At 41.9% G+C, this 20,803-nt stretch overlaps 1 protein-coding gene across 1 annotated transcript in view; it reads right to left on the bottom strand.

The window, feature by feature from the left end:
- The window catches only part of LOC146080733 (uncharacterized), a 535,728-nt gene that overhangs the window by 199,652 nt on the left and 315,273 nt on the right, over positions 1–20,803 (bottom strand). Inside the window, exons 26-28 of the mRNA XM_083188326.1 lie at positions 20,368–20,460; positions 18,688–18,765; positions 18,054–18,146 (exon numbers count right to left, since the gene is read on the bottom strand). Of these exons, the coding sequence (XP_083044452.1) occupies positions 18,054–18,146; positions 18,688–18,765; positions 20,368–20,460 (264 nt within the window). The remainder of the gene's footprint in view (positions 1–18,053; positions 18,147–18,687; positions 18,766–20,367; positions 20,461–20,803) is intronic.

Genomic DNA, 20,803 nt, shown 5'->3' with positions numbered 1-20,803 from the left:
TCGAGATATTGTTTGGTCGGCAGCCACACATCATGATAGACCCACAGGATGATCTCAAATGTAACAATGAGCTAACTGTACAGTATCTCCTAAAGCTAAACAAACAGCTAAGGGAGCAACAAAAGCAGCTGAAATTACTGAACCCTGATATGCCTACAGAGAATTGTCATAATCTTAAACCAGGAGACTTTGTTATGATCCGAAATTTTTTACGCTCAGGTTGTTTGATAGACCGTTGGGAAGGACCGTACCAAGTTTTGTTGACCAGCACTACATCAATTAAAGTCGCAGAGAGAGAGACTTGGATACATTCGTCCCACTGCAAGAAAGCCAGTAACCCAGAGTCCCAGTGTGCAGAGAGCGAGAGAGAAGAAGTGTCGCTAGAAGCATTGTTTCGGGAACACTGAGAAGCAGCCAAGGTCGAGCAACCTGAGCGAACAAAGGTCTAAGAGCAGAGCAAAATAAAAGTCCCCTGGTAGAGATGATGGAAGGACTCCAAGCAAAAGGTTCACAGCTATGCATATATGTCTTTGTTTTCTTTCTGTGTTCTTTTATTCACCCAAAGATACTCGGTGGCTGCCACATCCTAGAGCGATCGGAGCGGAGTTCTGACAGTGTAATAATGGACCCAGATATGGGTGAGGTAGAATCCCTAAACCAGCTTGACACTTTGCCCATGACAGGAGAAGGTAAAAGGTATGAGGGAAACGTAGTTCAAGGGCTATGTGATGAGTTATTGTCTGGTGAGTACTGTGTCTGTAGATATTGTCAACCTAAAATGGAAGAAGAATGCATCCAGCGATGTCAGTCGACAAGTAAGGCAACTACCGGCCGACATCCCTTGAGTGATTACCACTCACTAGTGGGTAAGGTTTTAAACCAAACAGAATGCTGGGTGTGTTCACAAGTGCTACATAAAAGGAGTAGTGTAGGCCTAGTCCCATACCCGCTTAATATTTCAGAGATAAGCGTATTAAATAAGGGGAGGCCATTGGATAAGAGATACCTGTATACCAGGTCCCCTAGTCTTAGATTACACCCATACCAAGTGGATAAATCCCTGGTATGTATGAACTTCTCAAGTTCCAGAGCGATTGGTACTTGGGAAGTGACATGGCATAACCAGACAATAACTTACTCCCAGCGTCCAGATGGAGAGCCTATTGATAAGGAATTGTTGTTAAAAATCCGAACCAGTGGGAGACACTATAAATATGTCTACACGGTGAAGAGAAGTAAAATGATGGCCGGCAGAGTATCAGCCGGCTACTGTAATGTAACCCTACAGCCAGAAATCTGTGAGGAACAAGTCAGGGAACAGGGGACGGGGATGTTCTTATGGATAATGTGTGACAAGATCATGAAATACTCTGTCCCCTATTTTCTCCCTGACGATGTTTATTATATTTGTGGTAGGAGGGCGTACAAATGGCTCTCCATGAACTACGTTGGTATTTGTTATCTAGGCAGAGTGTTACCGGAAGTGATGACCCTCACACATGATGAGATGATGAACATACACAGAGGTATTTCTCCTCCTTACACTCATACCCATTATGACCAAATCCATAAAAGGGATTTAACCATCAGGAAAGTACCCCTAGCTTCCGAAATGATACATGAGTCGTTCGGTATCCAACTCCTCATTGCTTTAGACATCACCCATACCGCCAGAGGAGTCATAAATTTTAAATATATACAAGCATTAGCCAGCTTGGTAGATAACATCACTGAGATTTATGATGACACCTTTAGATACACTGGGAAAGAGTTGCAAGCATACAAAAGAGAGCTGGTCCAACATCGGATGGTGTTGAACTATCTGACAGCTATGACAGGAGGATATTGTGTCACCCTTTCTACACAGTTTGGGGTGAAATGTTGTACATACATCACCAACAATACTGAAGACCCAGAAGAAATCATCGATCACCGGATGGATGAGATTCTTCAGCTTAAATGGGAATTTAGAAGGGAACATAATATCAGCCTGGCAGAAATAGGTAACAAAGTTAGTGAATGGACCTCCTGGTTGAATCCAATGCACTGGTTCTCTGGTTTAGGAGAATGGGCGCAAGGGATCATAGCTAGCATAGGAAAACTCCTTCTTTGTATCGGTGGTGCCATCATAGTCTTTGTGCTATTGTTCAAATGTATAAAGGTGGTGACCCGGGGAAAGACAAAACGTACCGAAATCATGAGTGTAAGAACGAGAGATACAGAGGAAGACCAGGGTTTGGTATATGACCCTAAAATCGAAACCACCTCCCTTTAAGGAAACCATATTTGTGAACGTGTATATGTTGTAACCACCCCTGTTTTTATTTTTATCCCAAAATTGTACATTATCCTTCGTGACCCTGAGTAGGTTGTTCGATAAATGCGGCCCATCGTTTATCCATGATCCTGGATCGGCCGAGAGCAGATGGCTTACTCCCCTTATATGTTTAATTCATGTATCCCAATTTCTCTGTTAGGATTATGAATTTCTGTATTGTCGTGTGAAATGTTTTTATATTGTAACAGTTTTATAATTACTGTTAAAGGGTGGACTATGGAAGTCGAGTTACACACACGCCATTTTAGGATAGTATGGCCGCCATTTTGGTTCGCAGAGTTGCGCAAATAAAGTTTCCATACCCGAGTATGCGTGGCAAAGTGGACCAGAAGAGTAGCCATACTATCACACATAAATTCATAAATACATACTGACCCTAAGTAAAATATAGTTAAAGGTTTAGAACGCCACACATAGCTTAGTTAGCCCTGCATACATCTATCTGTATCGTGTTTAGTACCGTTCCGTTCAGCTCATTATGCGAAGTATTCCGGTCATTGCGAATATATCGCAATGTACATTGCCCGAGAGATATGGACATAATCCATATTCCAGAGACAGTTTCTGTTGTAAGTAGTTAACAAAGGAAACTAGCTCAAACCGGTTCTTATCCTTGCTGACGCCGAAACCACCAAACAAAGGACTCTTAAAGTTCACTCCCCTGCACCTGGTCAGACCAGGTACAGCGTCTAACCTCCAATCACAGTGGACCGGACATATGATCTCTGACCAATGAGAATGGCCTTTGACCTCCCCCTTCTGACCCTATAAGATAGGCGACCCAGAGCAGCCAAACTCTCTTCGGCACATCTACTTTCCCTGGACCTTCCTACCGGACTATAGTTCATTCCTGAACGATAGTGAGCTCTGACCGGACTGCGCTTCGCATATTTGATGAGACGGGTAAACGGTTGCATTAACGGTATTTATCCTTATTGTATTGATTGGCTGATTGTGTCTTGTATCTGTTTTCTCTCCCCTTAGCAGAGTCTGTTTAGTATTCATTGTTAGTATATTGTATCACCTGTTATACCTGTTTATTCTTATTTCTGTAACCCCCTTCTGTCCATTAGGGACTTAAATACAAACCTTTTACGGAGTTCTAATCTCCTTATTCCTATTCAGTGGTCGTGTCTGTTTATTCGCATAATAGCGATAAGGTATATTGCGGACACAGTCCGATAAGGTATATTCGCAGATTAGAGACAAAGTACTGCGAAGGAATCTCTGAATAAGGTATTGGTTCTTGGTATACATAATACAATAAAAGGTACGCTACGCTGCGCTACGCTTTGTTCGCACGTAGCTAGGTATAAAGGGTACGTTGGTTGCGGACTTATTACGTAACAAACGCTTTTCACTTATCGTCACTCTGGTTATATTTTAATCACCATTAACAGGGATAATGCAGAATGTTTGCTATTATACTGTTTAGAGGACAGTATTGATTGCTGTCTGTTCAATTTAAATCATACGTTTGTATTAACCCCTTGGATTGGTGACAATATAAATATGTGATGTGATAAGAGGAGTATAAATTATGAATGAAAAAGGGTGTGCATTAATTCACACCATTGAGAACAGTCTATTTCAATAAAGGTTAAGTACATTCATGTTGGTACTCTATTAAATCACACCCATGAAAGCTCTTCACATTTGTCATAAAAACAATTGTTTGTATGTGGTACTGCAGACTCTATATAGAGAGAAAATATTTTTATAATATATAGACGGATTTGATTCGTACAGTTAACTGTTTCTTACTCCTGGGTCTATTCAGAGAGTAGGTAAGGCAAGATTGCCGTGATAAAGTAGTGAGAGAAATACCCTCTGATACCAGGACCGCTGCTTCCTGCAACGAACTCGGGGCTTTGCAATTGTAGGTGAGCGAGTCCTATATGGCGTCAGTTTACTAGGGTGAAAGGAAAGGTACAACTGTTGTCCTTAGAATGTTTGGACAGAACCCTGATAGTTTTACCAGTGCAGGGTCCTTGACCACACGCTCAGGATGAGTGTGTACCTGTGCTGGAGAGTGCCAGTAGGTAGAATGATGGGATCACTGATAGACGGGTGTGGGCTGCTGCTTACCACTTACAGGGTGTAGAGGTGGAAAGTGAGCGGCACACCAGCTAGAGCAGTGAAGTCCCTAAGGGGGAAATAGAAAAATGTGGGGGGGACAAGCTGCTAGGCGCGTGCTGTACAGCAGAGTCCCAGAGTTTTAGATTATAAACAGAATTTGCTGCACAGGAAAGAACACCTTGTTATTGTGTGTCCTGCCTGTTGATTTTCAGCTATCAATACAATAGTCTCTGTGAAAATAATCGGGAGGTAGGTATGACCTTGGCAGTATGGTGCCTGCCAAGATCTGATCCCCCTAAGTCCGGCGCTTGTCAGCACGGTAGTCCGTGTAGCGCGTATCTGGTGCTAGGCAGTGAATCCGCTGCTGGCATTAACAGTTTCTGGATATTAGGACTATTTAATACAGTAATCTGTATAATGGGAGATTTGGGGAGATGGGTCTGGTGTCCGTGCAGGTTGTTACCTGCCAGTGTCCGACCACACTGGTAGAGATACGCTGTTTGCACAGAGATCTGTGCGGCGCGTGTCTGCTTCCGTCTCGCCCGGAGGAGTTAGTGAAGTTCTCTCAGCGGTATTGCAGTAAGGTGTTCATGCCGTCAAGAGCTGTTGACGGTGAGGGAGGTTACAAACGGCCGTTTCGCATGGCTGCTTCGTCAGTGCTGGCCTCTACCTAGCCTCTGTACCCTTTTTATGCTAATCTACTAATTGATTGATTGTGAAGGTGACATACACCTGTTATTAGATAAGCGTTTTTTTGCTTGACATGACACTTAATAATGGCATGGTTTATATTCGCTTTATGGTGGTACAGGGAGATAGAGGACGTGTTCTATTTTTATATGTCTGTTCCATAATTAATATTTAATTATGCCTAAATATGATGATTATCGTGTGCCACAAATAAGAAGGAATGTGATATTTATTGAATATAGCTGCATATGGCATCAGTTTGGATTTCTAAGCGATTTTTATATCATTGGATTGGGGTATTCCAATGACTCTGATTTTTATTGTGGTGAGTGTGTATATCGACACTCTCTGAGATAGACCACGTTTGGAATATTAACTGTTGGTGTTTAGTTTTATTTAATTTGTTCATAGGCATAATGTGTCCCGTGGAGTTGATTGATGTCTTCTGTGAGGAAATAGTATTAGGTACCTAAATTTCCTATGAGATCATTTATTAGCTACTTTGTATTTAAACAATTGTGGAGGTGTAGTGAAAAAGAGGGGGAGGGGTGGAAGGAAAGGGGGAAGAACAATCAGATTTCATCGGAAACATAATTGTTGTTTTGCTGAGTGTGCTGTTTACTGTGTGGGATATGTGGGGCTGATAGTGATAAGGAGGTGATAGTGGTGTGATTGCAGGTTTGGTGAAAATCAATTGGTGTCTAAATGAACTGTGTCTTTGAACGCTGGAGTTTCCAGGGTCTGACCCTGCTTTATACTGCATTTACACAGCACTTCGACCTGGGTCGGACCTGGGTCCGCACCATTTATACTGGACCTGGGTCAGCCCTGCCTTTTCTTGTGTAAAATGGCCTGAAGCATCACATCACCTCCCCTGCATCTCATCACCCCCCCCTGAAGCATCAAATCACCTCCCCCTGCTCATCTTTGCCCCCTGAAGCACCAAATCCCCCCTGCACATCTTTACTCCGTGAAGCACCAAATCCCCCCCCCCCGCACATCTTTACCCCCTGAAGCACCAAATTCCCCCCCCCCCCTGCACATATTTACTCCCTGAAGCATCACATAATACCCCCACCACCCCTGAAGCATCACATCACATCAGCCCCCCCCCCACGCCCCTTGCACATCATTACCCCCATGAAGCATTACATCATATCACCACCCCACCTCAACCCAGTGCGGGGACCAGCCTCCAGGCAGCGGGGTCCGGCAGTGCAGGGCAGGCGGGTAATCCAGCGTATAGGAAGTTGCCAGTGGGGTCCCTCCAGTGCATGGGAAGTAACCCGTGGGGTCCCTGCGGCGGATGGGAACTAGTAGCGGTAGTTCCCAGCCGCCGCAGGGACCCTCACCGGTTACTTCCCATGCGCTGGATGGACTCTGCCACCGGCGACTTCCCATACGCCGGATGGACGCCCTGGCCGCCTGCACTGCTGGACCCCGCGCTGGGGGGTGATGATGTGATGCAGCAGCGGAGAGTGATGGATCCCGCTGCCTCCACGTCGAGTTACACCGGCAGCCGCGGTGAGCATCCCCTCCGTCTCCCCCTCAGCAGCCTGACAGATCGCCCCCTGCCCACCCCTCAGCAGCTGCAGACACCACTCTCCTCCCGCAGCATGCCGTGCACGGACCCGCTGCGGGTGCCTCAACCCGCAGCGGGACCATTTACACCGGGCTCTACACGGGTCCTAACCGTGTTCTACCCAGGTCAGGACCTGGGTAGAGGACCCGTGTAAATGGACACGGTTTGACCCCATTTACACCGCCGAAGATCCGGGTCTGACCCGCCGCTGACCCGGATTTTTCGGCGGTGTAAAAGGGGTATCAGTTAGAAGATGCTGATTTATGTGGATCCTTGTGGTGATATATAGTTTTAATGACTCCAGACTAAAGTGTGGTGTTATAAAGGGTGTGCATAACATATGATGTGAATTAAGGGACCCCATTTTTTATTAAAAAGAAAAAAATATGGAGAAGAGGGGTGTAGGTGGGCTGGTCTTTAAATAAACAGTGAAAAAATGTGAAAAAAGTTTTGTTATATATTAATGTGAAAACCGTGAAATTAAAAAGGAAAAAAAAGGGAGGGGGGGAAGCCGAAGAAGGAAAGTGAGAAAAAAAAAAAAAAAAAAAAGGGGGGGGGGAAGGGGGGAGGGTGGGAAACATAATCGTTGTAAAGAAAAATAAAAATAAATATGAATAAAAATAAATATAAAAATAAAAATAATAATAAATAAAAATAATAAAAATAAAAATAAATATAAAAAATATATAGATAAATATAAATAGAAAAATAAGAATAAAATTAAATAAAAATAAGGAATTAATAACAATGTTATGTACCTAAACACATCTACATAAACTGCAATTCTATATGTGTGTGCATATATTCCTAATATGTTTGTTTTTATACAAAAATGTGACGAGTAGTACATTATGAAGGAATGTAAATATACATTATATTATTGCTGGTTAAGGTGTATGTTGGAGAAGTGCCGATTTCGGATGGGCAAGAGTTTGTGAATAATAATCTATAAAGAGAAAGAGAAATTGTCAAGAATGATTGTTACTGAAAGAGAAGAAGAGGAACTTCCCTCTCTAGTATCTTGTTAAGTTAGGAATGGGCTGTAATTGATATTTTCATTGAGTCCATTGGGGTTGGTAGAGTTTAGACGAAAGATCCACTGGCATTCTCTTTGTAATAACTCCTTGGTTAGATCCCCTCCTCTGATCCCCAGTTTTACTTGCTCCAAGCCAAAAGCTATCAGCTCTGTGGGGTTTCCTTGGTGGAAGGCTAAAAAGTGACGGGCTACTGATGTTAGTTTTTTAAAATTGGTCTTATCCTTCTGAGCATTTCTGATATTTCCTAGATGTTCTAGGATCCTTAATTTCAATGCTCTGGTTGTCATTCCTACGTACTGTAGCCCGCAGGGGCATTCCAAACAGTAGATCACCCCCACTGTACTACAGCTCATGAATTGATGGATTTTGTAGGTCTTTCCATACCTATCAGTGATCTGTGTTCTTTTGGCTATGTGGTTACATGCCTTACATTTCTGACAGGGAAATGTTCCCTTCAGTTTGGGTGCTGGTTTGGTTGTCCTTACAAAGTGGCTCTTCACAAGTTTGTCTTTAAGATTTTTAGCTCTTCTCCAGCTAAATTGAGGTTTTTGGGGAATAGAGATTTGTAGGTCTTTGTCATTTTGGAGTATATGCCAGTGTTTGCTGATTATTTGTTGTAACTCCTGCCATTCATCACAGTAATCTGAAACATAGCGTAGTATGGGTTGTTCCTCGCTAGTTTTGTTTTCTGGAAAGATAAGTTTTTCCCTGTTTAATTGGCGTGCATTGTATTTGGCTGATTTTATAAGCCTGTTGCTGTATCCTCTTTCCTTGAGTCTTTGTTCTAGTTCTAGACTTTTTCTTTCAAAGATCTCCATGGACGTACAGTTTCTGCGTAGTCGCAGGAATTCCCCCTTAGGTAAATTTCGGATGGTGGGTGGAAAATGGGAGCTGCTGTTGTGTAATATGCTGTTCGTGGACGTCTCTTTTCTGTACAGCTCTGTATGCAGATACCCATCATGAGCTGGATAGATCTGGAGGTCCAGAAATGTGGCCTTTTCTTTACTGATGGTATGAGTCAGTTTCAGGTTAATGGAGTTAGTGTTCAAAATCTTGATGAATTCCTTCAGATCTTCTTCTCCCCCATGCCAGATCATCAATATATCATCGATATATCTAATCCTTGTGGTTATTTGGTTGGTATAATGCTCATTTTCTTCACTGAAGACAGACTCTCTCTCCCACCATCCGAGGAACAGGTTGGCGTACGTCGGCGCACAGGCCGCGCCCATTGCTGTCCCTCGGATCTGGAGAAAGAATCTGTCGTCAAATGTGAAGTAATTTCTATGGAGTATAAACTCTAGGAGTGTTATCAGAAATTCCTTGAAGTCATCCATCCCTTCTAATTGTAGGAAGTACCGGATGGCTGTCAACCCTTGAGCATGGTTTATACTGGTGTACAGGGACTCAACGTCCAGTGTCACCAAATACTGATTCTCTCCCAGTGTCACATCGTGTATCTTCTAAAGTACATTGCGGGTGTCTTGGACATAGGATGTAAGAGTATGCACATGATGTCTCAGATGTTTATCGCAGAACAGGCTTGCTTGTTCAGAAATTCCCCCAATGTCCGATACGATAAATCTTCCGGGTGGGTTTTGCATACTCTTGTGAATCTTTGGGAGCATGTAGAAGGTAGGTACCTTGGGGTTATCCACCTTCAAGAAGGCCAGTTCTTGTTTGGTTATGGTTCCCTTTTTCCATGCTTCATTGATTATTCTATTGTACATCAGTCTGTAATTATCTGTGGGATTGAACATAAGGAGCTTGTAGCAGCTAGGGTCTTGAAGTTGTCTCAGAGCTTCCTTAACGTATAGGTCTTTGGGCCATAGAACGATGTTTCCTCCTTTGTCCGAGGATTTAATAAGGATGTCATCCCATTTGTTGATTTCCTGTACCATCTCTCGTTCCTCTGGTGTGAGGTTATCCTTTTTTGGTCTTTCACTGTTTTGGATATCTGTACATATAGTTTATCCATGTCGTTGGAGACCAGATCCAGAAATACTTTTACCTCTGGGCAGGTGTTTATTTGAGGCATGAAGTTACTCTTTTTCTTTAGTATGGTTCTGTCTGGTATTGAGGGATCCGTATTCTCTTCTCCGGTAGGATCTATTTCATCCAACTCTCCCTGTAATTCCTCCAGCATCTGGATGGCTCTCAGATACTCATCTGTGAGTGGATGAGATGTGACTAAATTAGTCTCTATGTCTCCTGATGTAGTTTGTATTGGTGAGGATTTGTCAGAGAATTTTTTTTTAGGAGAAGTTTACGGCAGAACAGGTTGAGATCTTTTTCCCAGTGGAAGCGGTTAAACGATGTACTAGGGGAGAATGTGAGACCTTTGCTTAATACTTCTGTCTGTGGTGTGGTCAATATTCTTGAGGATAGGTTTACAATTTGTAGTTTATTGTCATTTTGCGTGAGTGTTCTGTCCTGAATCTGGGAGACTGGCGCTGTGGCATTGGGGTATCCCATGATTTTATCTCTCTTCCTCTTGCTTTTTTTTTTCTCACTTTCCTTCTTCGGCTTCCCCCCCCCCCCCCTCCCCTTTTTTTCTTTTTTAATTTCACGGTTTTCACATTAATATATAACAAAACTTTTTTCACATTTTTTCACTGTTTATTTAAAGACCAGCCCACCTACACCCCTCTTCTCCATATTTTTTTCTTTTTAATAAAAAATGGGGTCCCTTAATTCACATCATAAGTTATGCACACCCTTTATAACACCACACTTTAGTCTGGAGTCATTAAAACTATATATCACCACAAGGATCCACATAAATCAGCATCTTCTAACTAAGGGGGTGCATTGGGACACTTCAACACATATCTAACAAAGGGACATCACACCGATTATTTATAAGACACAATACACACAGTTCATTTAGACACCAATTGATTTTCACCAAACCTGCAATCACACCACTATCACCTCCTTATCACTATCAGCCCCACATATCCCACACAGTAAACAGCACACTCAGCAAAACAACAATTATGTTTCCGATGAAATCTGATTGTTCTTCCCCCTTTCCTTCCACCCCTCCCCCTCTTTTTCACTACACCTCCACAATTGTTTAAATACAAAGTAGCTAATAAATGATCTCATAGGAAATTTAGGTACCTAATACTATTTCCTCACAGAAGACATCAATCAACTCCACGGGACACATTATGCCTATGAACAAATTAAATAAAACTAAACATCAACAGTTAATATTCCAAACGTGGTCTATCTCAGAGTGTCGATATACACACTCACCACAATAAAAATCAGAGTCATTGGAATACCCCAATCCAATGATATAAAAATCGCTTAGAAATCCAAACTGATGCCATATGCAGCTATATTCAATAAATATCACATTCCTTCTTATTTGTGGCACACGATAATCATCATATTTAGGCATAATTGAATATTAATTATGGAACAGACATATAAAAATAGAACACGTCCTCTATCTCCCTGTACCACCATAAAGCGAATATAAACCATGCCATTATTAACAGTGTCATGTCAAGCAAAAAAACGCTTATCTAATAACAGGTGTATGTCACCTTCACAATCAATCAATTAGTAGATTAGCATAAAAAGGGTACAGAGGCTAGGTAGAGGCCAGCACTGACGAAGCAGCCATGCGAAACGGCCGTTTGTAACCTCCCTCACCGTCAACAGCTCTTGACGGCATGAACACCTTACTGCAATACCGCTGAGAGAACTTCACTAACTCCTCCGGGCGAGACGGAAGCAGACACGCGCCGCACAGATCTGTGCAAACAGCGTATCTCTACCAGTGTGGTCGGACACTGGCAGGTAACACCCTGCACGGACACCAGACCCATCTCCCCAAATCTCCCATTATACAGATTACTGTATTAAATAGTCCTAATATCCAGAAACTGTTAATGCCAGCAGCGGATTCACTGCCTAGCACCAGATACGCGCTACACGGACTACCGTGCAGACAAGCGCCGGACTTAGGGGGATCAGATCTTGGCAGGCACCATACTGCCAAGGTCATACCTACCTCCCGATTATTTTCACAGAGACTATTGTATTGATAGCTGAAAATCAACAGGCAGGACACACAATAACAAGGTGTTCTTTCCTGTGCAGCAAATTCTGTTTATAATCTAAAACTCTGGGACTCTGCTGTACAGCACGCGCCTAGCAGCTTGTCCCCCCCACATTTTTCTATTTCCCCCTTAGGGACTTCACTGCTCTAGCTGGTGTGCCGCTCACTTTCCACCTCTACACCCTGTAAGTGGTAAGCAGCAGCCCACACCCGTCTATCAGTGATCCCATCATTCTACCTACTGGCACTCTCCAGCACAGGTACACACTCATCCTGAGCGTGTAGTCAAGGACCCTGCACTTGTAAAACTATCAGGGTTCTGTCCAAACATTCTAAGGACAACAGTTGTACCTTTCCTTTCACCCTAGTAAACTGACACCATATAGGACTCGCTCACCTACAATTGCAAAGCCCCGAGTTCGTTGCAGGAAGCAGCGGTCCTGGTATCAGAGGGTATTTCTCTCACTACTTTATCACGGCAATCTTGCCTTACCTACTCTCTGAATAGACCCAGGAGTAAGAAACAGTTAACTGTACGAATCAAATCCGTCTATATATTATAAAAATATTTTCTCTCTATATAGAGTCTGCAGTACCACATACAAACAATTGTTTTTATGACAAATGTGAAGAGCTTTCATGGGTGTGATTTAATAGAGTACCAACATGAATGTACTTAACCTTTATTGAAATAGACTGTTCTCAATGGTGTGAATTAATGCACACCCTTTTTCATTCATAATTTATACTCCTCTTATCACATCACATATTTATATTGTCACCAATCCAAGGGGTTAATACAAACGTATGATTTAAATTGAACAGACAGCAATCAATACTGTCCTCTAAACAGTATAATAGCAAACATTCTGCATTATCCCCTTAAGGAGTCAAATTGAGCAATTATTTGTGAAACAATCTGCATTGTAACAAAGAGTTACAGTGCTCACTCTTTGCTTCTACATTATGAAATGATACATTCTTGTTACAAAGTAAGACTGTAGATTGTTATATGTTAACCTAATTGTCACTTCAAATAGTCACATTGTCACCAACTTTGTTATTTAACTGAATGGACAATATGTGTAATTTCTGACTAAACTCTGCCGCAAACAGGGAAATTTAGTATCTATTTCTGGCGATATATGAGGCAAAGTCAGAAAATTTTGAAGTAAACGTCATAACTTGCTCTCTTTTGGTAATATTGTGACTTTTCAAATATATCGCAGCGAGTTGCTTCTGGATATCCAGAGATATCCATTTAAGAAACTAAAAAATTAACTGTGCCACTCTCATTTCAGAGGTATTTAGTGTGAACATTGAATTATTGTACACACTATACAATTGATTTAGACAATACCTGCTGTATAAGTATTTGCTAGTACAAGCACCGGGATAGTGCTGTGTACTTCCACTGTATGTTTATTGTATGTTAGCGTCAACTTGTGTCCATTTTATTCTTAAATAAACTATTGAACTAATAAAAGCTAAGTTTTAAAATCTATTTTCTTCCTCTAAATTTGATTGCTAAGTATAGCCTGCTGGGTGTTCTGTTGTGCTGACATGATTTCATGCCTATTATGATGTGTCCTCCGTGACAATAAACTATTTTTCATTCTTTCATTGGACTGGTGCTGGTCTTCCCATTCATTTGTGGGATCTATTGCTATATATATATATAAATAAAAACACACACATTAGAGATATATAGATATATATATATATATATATATAGATATGTACATATCTATATATATATATATACGCGAAAGCAAGGCGTCACTCGGAGACAGGTGAATACAAATATTCACTGCTTTATTAAGCACAAGGTAATAACCGGACCCCCGCATCTCTCTCTCTCTCTCTATATATATATATATATATATATATATTACCCTGAGGACGAGCACTGGGCTCGAAACACTGGTGTAGGTCACCTGATATGCAATAAAGCACTTTATTTACTTCAAGACTCCGAGTGACGCCTGTTGCCTGATTTACCTGTGTTGGACCTGCATGGTTCTGGGAAGGCACCGGAGCAAGCTGCCTTTTTATTTCTTTAGTGGAGTGCCGGATTATCTCTTCTCTCTCTCTCTATATATATATCTATATATATATATATATATATATATATATATATAGATATATATATATATATAAAATTTAAGGTTGTGTGTGTGGGGGTGCACAAATATTGATCTTGACTCCGGGCAACAGGGACAAACTTACGCCACTGCACTCATGATAAAATATATTGGATATATTGAATATAAGGTATCTTTAAATTACTTCAAAAATTTGAAGGTAGTTCTCAGTACAAAACTCATATTGCAAAAGTCCCCCAAAAAGAATGGAAAATCCAGATGTCTTCTAGAAGCTGATTGAGTTAAACTTAATTTCTGTGACTTTATTACACATTTTTGATCTTACACATTTTTTTCACATGTACCACGGAATTATACACATTTCTCTGGAGTAATTTTGGAAAAAACCATGGAACGACAAACCTTACATGTCTCGACTAAGCACACAAGCTACATAAAAAGTTACACAAAAAGGAATGTATTATAAATTGATAAACTTTTTTTACTATTTTTATTTATCTTTATGGTTATCACATTGGGCCTTATGCTAGTTCACTCTTTCTGACAAAATCCTTCTTAGATGGACAAAACCATGTGCACTGCAGGGGGGCAGATGTTACTTGTTCAGAGAGAATTAGAATTGGGTGGGGTTTTACTTCAAAGTGAGATCTATATTGCAGTGTAAAAATAAAGGAGCCAGTATTTACCCTGCACAGAAACAAAATAACTCACCCAAATCTAATTCTCTCTGCACATTTTACATCTGCGCACAACATTGCTGCCTCATCTGAAACACCTTTGGATGAGATGAAAAATATATGGACCTGACTGTTTTGTTGGGACCCTAATCTGAGAGTTAGAACACAGCAATCACCCCATTTCATATCATCACTTATAGGGGTGGACTATTCCACCAAGGGTAATCCTACGCAGTGCACCTAGAATGACTGCCTCACCTGGTACCTGTGAGAGTGAAACAGACATTCCGTGGAAGCTACTAGCCAAAATGCCTACACCAATCCTGAATTATGCTATAGGTTTTCATTTCTATGTCTGAGTGGCATGTATATTGCTGTATTACTTAAATATTGTGCATTATGGTCTTTAATGTCTATAAAGCGCCTTGAGCCCTGTTGGAGAAACTGAAATATAAGTAAAAATTATTGTATTTGCCACCATGGTGGCATTGTCCAATTTTCCAACGACTGCAAACATGTAAGTCCTCTGACCTCTCCTGAAAGTTGGGGGTCGGGGGGGGGGGGGGGGGTGTACCAGCGCTGGCTGAGGTAACAAAGTATGAATGAAAATATGCAGAACGGTATCCTTTACAATGTATTTATTGCTAAAAAAAATGTTTAATTCAACAGTTTGAATATAGATAACCCTGTGAAACAAAATGTATCACACATTATTCAGTATATTTAAAAGAATGTAATGAAATCCCAAGCCCCGATCCATTCAATGAACAAGGAAATATAAATAAATAGATAGTTTCCATGGCGACTAGACGCCGCCTCCACCATCACCAAGGTGATTAGAATTACGTTTCATATGACTGACATCTGACTGGTTGCCGATACGCATGTGACCGACATAGAGCCATCCAATTATACCACATAAACCTAATCCTCACGTGACCAGTTACATCAGAGAAGAGGATCACACCTGATTGGCTGAAGATGCTAAAGAGAATTTCCTCTACGAATAAGTTTTGTGATACCGGACTACACCCACGTGATCTGTGATCTCACAGACGACGTGACAAATTCTGATTGGTTCAGAACTCACATGTGACAGGCCACCGAATAAATGAATGTATATCACTCTAATACTCGTTCCTCTTCTAATATTATTACTATGGACCATACCTGACATGAATATAGTGCAAAATACTGCCATTTATCTTTGTGAAAGATATGTACAAAGATGAAATTACACGTAGACCCAGACAATCACTTCCGGGTATGACGTGTATAACACGTGACGCGTCACATGACACGTATCGAGATATATTAACATTGTATTTAAACTGTTTTCTACATGTATTTTTATATGTTTGATCTATTCAATATAAATTAAGTTAGCTCTGCCTTATAGTAAGATATCACTTTATTTAATACTATGAACGGTATCCTATGGTCAGTTTTATTATTGTACAGCTGTAATCAATATGACAATTACCACTGGGGTATTTATACAGCCCAGTGCAGTGACTCATTTATATTCTGCTCCTGAAGAAGCTGGGTGTTTTGTCCCAGAGAAACGCGTTGAGCTTTTCTACACAAGTGGACAACTCTTTCTAACGCATCACTGCAATTCAAGCCTATCCGCACACCAAGGACATCATCCAGTGCATTTGCACCACCCCATCCGGACTCATTATCCGAGGCAGCCATTGGAATACCAATATAATCCTCCAGGTTTTACCATCCTTCCCACCAGAGAAACCCAATTCACCAACTGGACTCTGTCCTGGGACCGTAATTGGCCACCTGGTTACCTGCTACTATGGGACTACATCATACGATGTCTGTGTGGTAATATGCATTTCTATGCTTGTTTTCAATTGAGATTGTGATGCTAATTGAATGTCCACGCATTTATTTTAATGTGTTATTGTAACCCCTGTTATTATTCACAAGCTTATAAATGATACAGCTTTTTAAACATTATTTTGAGCAATAAAAACATTGTAAAGGATACCGTTCTGTATATTTTCATTCATACTTTGTTATCTCAGCCAGCGCTGGTACACCCCCCCCCCCCCCCTTTTTTTTCTACTCTTATTCATTTTTAGGACCTGACAAGTCCTAGTACCAGCTGCAGATAGTAGCGCACTGATCACCATCCATTGTTTCCTCTCCTGAAAGTTGTTTGGAAGCACAGACCCTGGACCAGAGGCCCTGCAACATGTAAGGATGGTGTCGTTGGTGAACAAGGTTCAGTCACAAATTATGAAGTTTAAGCCATTGTTCAAATTCAAGACTGAAGCCACCAATGAAGAGATTGGGGTGTCTGAGGTGACAGGCAAAACTACTGGTCTAGACAAGGACCCGTTCAGATAAAATGAGTTGGAACTGGATCTGCAGAGGGCAAAAGTGTAACCTGGCATTAAAAAAGTTGTATGCACATAAGAAAAGACACCTGTAGGATCCTGGGCAGTGTTTATATTTCCTTTTGATGTAGAAAGGCACCTCAGCTGACAGTGCAGGGTTTAGAGGTGGTCTAAGATCATCATGAACCGTTGTGACATTGGGCAAGGAAAGATATAATAGGATATTACAAAGCAAAGGACAATATATACAAAGAGTACATAAGGTTTGTATTCTAAGCAGTCTCTACAACAGCAGCTGCCAGTTGCTCGCCTGCTTCCTGAACAGGGCGCCTGCAGACCTAAGACATCACAGAGATGCCAAGTGGCTGTATATGCAAAACACCATTAGTATGCGTGCAGGGATATTCGGTGTGCGAGAAGGGAGGGGGTGTTTAGTCCAGGAGCCATTTGTTTGAGGCGCAAAGATGCAAATTTCGCATGTCAACCAGAATAACCTCCTATGTCCGTTCAGCTTCCAGAACCAACAGAGATCTTAAACAAGTCAGTAGGTCTTGATGAAGTGGCTGAACTGCTGTCAGTTAAGATGGAGCCTAAGCTTCTGATCCTGGACAGAAAGGGAGGGGGCTTACCAACATTCTGTAGAGAGACTTAATGGCACCAGAAGGGCTTATGGGAGGACACGCAACCACAGCAGCCCAGCAATACCCACAGGGGGGGGGGCTTCTGCTCCAGCCATCGGCAGATGTATTAAGCCTGGTTGGTGCGTTATCACCTTCCACATGAGGCATAGTCCTGTCGTCAGTGCTTGCTCACTCCCAATTGTACCTCTCTCTGCCCATGGTCTCTCTCTCTCATGTTTCCCTCTCTGGTCCACAATCTCCTACTCCCTGTCTGTTCTTGGTCCCTGCCTGTGGTGTTTCTCCATCTCTCTTTCCTTGCTCAATGTCACACAATCTATCTGCCTCTAGTTCCCCCAGTGGGTGGAAAGAGCAGTTTATTGTTAGTCTCCTGCCCAGCAATTTCTGAATTTATGATGCCAGTACTGTTCAGAATATCTTATACCTCCAAATGATTAGCCACACTATCCATTTTCCTCTTATCTGCTGTTACCTTGTAGTATGTCTGATCTTGATGCAGTAATGGTTGTTTTGTCATTCAATGTTATAGCTGGAAACTTCTGGCTTTGATCACCCTTTGTTACATCTGTAAATATTTCCAAAGCTATTAATAATGAAGACTACAAACAAAATAAAAAAAAAAACAGCTTTTTCACAGACAAAGCTTTCCTTCGAAGTACATTCAAACCAGATACCTGGTTGCATATCACTTGTGGCGTATGTTAAAGCTAAAGACTAATTAACAATTCCCACACTATGTTAAAGTGTAAGCTTCTAAAAAATCCCCCTTTATAGTGAGTCCATTCAGGTCCCAGATCCAACAGCAATCTCAAAGAAATCAGTAGGTCTTGAGGAAGTGGGCGGCCGGAAAGGAGCGAGGAGCTTACCGCCATTCAGCAGATAGGTTGGTGGTCAGGCACTGTTGTCAGGACTAAAGTGCGGAAGTCCAGCAAACAAATGAAGTGTAGGGAGGAAGTGAGAGGGTAAGTAGGAGGACAGAGCAAGCTAGTTAACACTATAGGGCCTGCTCCTCAGCCCAACATTAGCTCTTCAGTGTCACCCAGATCAAATGTAGGATGAAATAAACATATCTACATATTTGAAGAGGTGTTGAAAACTACTAATACCTTGGGTTGTATCTAGTCCTAAGGATGATTCTTGCGCAGCTGAAATGATTTCGGTTTGCTTGTTCGCCATTGCAGATTCTACAAAAACATATTAAAGCTTAATTAAAATACAATATTGAGCATAATAGGATATTACATAGCATAGGACAATATATAGAAAGAGTACATAAGGTTGTATTCTAAGCTCTGTCTCTACAACAGTAGAGCTACTTTATACTATAGCTTTATTCCTTTTGTTGCCCTGTTCTTTTATAGATATTTACCTAATATTTCATATGTGTTATATAAAACTTTACCCACTTACAAGAATCAGCATCATCCCCCTACTTCTACAACTAGGGTCACCATCAGGGATGACTCCCAGGACTCCAGTCCCAAGCTCGGTCAGAGAAAGCACCCCCATCCCCCTGCATGCAGTGCTCTATCCCCCCCAGAATGCTATCTGAACATCCGGGTTATCATGGCTGGTTCCAACTCCCCAGGACCAGCCAAAAATGAGCTCCCAGACCTGTGGCTCATATGCCCTACTATTATATCACCATATTGTTTTTGCCTACTCTAGGGAGACCTGCTTCCTATGCTACAAGTGTGTGCAACATTATACAGGCAAGGGAAGCTATAAGTGCACCAACATTTGCTTACCAGCTGGAGACAGGCAGATACACTGCAATATGCATGACTACTACAGGAGCAGGTAAGCAGAAGAAAGTGAACTGGCAATATGTCTCCCTCTCAATTTCTACCCTTGTTCTCCCTCTATACTCCTTATCTCTTGTTTTAAGTGGGAACCAATTGAGGTGAAGTCCTGCCACCAGTTCTCTCTTTTTCTCTGACCCTGATCTCCCTCCCAAGTCTCTCTCTCTCTCTGTTCCTTGTTGCTCGGTCTAAGTGGGAACTTAGTGTGAACTGGGAACATCTCTCCCTCTTTGCTCGTCCCTATCATCCCTCCCTATCTGCCTGGGTCTCCCTTTCTCCGCTCCTTGTCACTGGCTCTATGTGAGAACTTACGGCCAATGTATTAACAAGAGATAAAGTGGAGAGTGTTAAGGGACCAGACAATTAGCTCCATGTTATGGGCTGTTTGATAAATGACAGTTAGGAGCTGATTGGCAGTTAATTTATCACTTTCCAATGTAACGCCTGTAAAGGCCTAATACATTTGGCCCATAACGGCAGATGATGCGTTATCACCTTCTACTTTATCTCCACATGAGGCTTAGTCCTGTGGTCCGTGATCTCTCACTCGAAGTTGTACCTGTTTCTGCCCATGGTCTCTCTCCCATGTTCCCCCCTCTATCTGGCCCGCAATCTCCTTCTCCGTGTCTGTTCTTGGTCCTATTCTCTGCCTGTGATGATTCACCATCTCTCTTTCCTTGCTCAATGTCACTCATTATCTCTGCCTCCGGTCTTCTCTCTCTCCAACCTCCCCCCCCCCCCCCCCCCCCCCTTACATGTTGATTGCCCTGAGTGGGGAATTATTTTGGTAAAGTTCTGCCATTAGTGCATCTCACAAGGACCCAGAGGGGGGGGGGGGGGGGGGGGGAGGGGGGAGGGAGAGCAGTCTCTCCTGAATCTCCTGCCCAGCAATTTCTGAATTTAAAATACCAGTCCTGTCCAAAATATCTTATACCTCCAAATGATTAGCCACACTATGCATTTTCCTCTCATCTGCTGTGTTACCTTGTAGTATGTCTGATCTTGATGCAGTAATGGTTGTTTTTTCATTCACTTTTATATCTGGAAACTTCTGGCTTTGATCACCCTTTGTTACATCTGTAAATATTTCCAATACAATTAATAATGAAGACTGCAAACAAAATAAAAAACAGATTTTTCACAGACAAAGCTTTCCTTTGAAATACATTCAAACCAGGTACCTGGTTGCATATCGCCTGGGGAGTACGTTAAAGCTAAAGACTAATAAACAATTCCCACACTATGTTAAAGTGTGATCTAATAAAACATCCCCCTTTATAGTGAGCCCATTCAGGTCCCAGATCCAACAGCAATCTCAAAGAAATCAGTAGGTCTTGAGGAAGTGGCCGGCCGGAAAGGAGGGAGGGGCTTACCGCCATTCAGCAGATAGGTTGGTGGTCAGGCACTGTTGTCAGGACTA

This window comes from Crinia signifera, chromosome 5, assembly GCF_055691185.1.
Source record: "Crinia signifera chromosome 5, ASM5569118v1, whole genome shotgun sequence".
Classification (NCBI taxonomy): Eukaryota; Metazoa; Chordata; class Amphibia; order Anura; family Myobatrachidae; genus Crinia; species Crinia signifera.
Note: the sequence above shows the minus strand (reverse complement) of the source record. Positions and strands in the feature narration are given on the sequence as shown.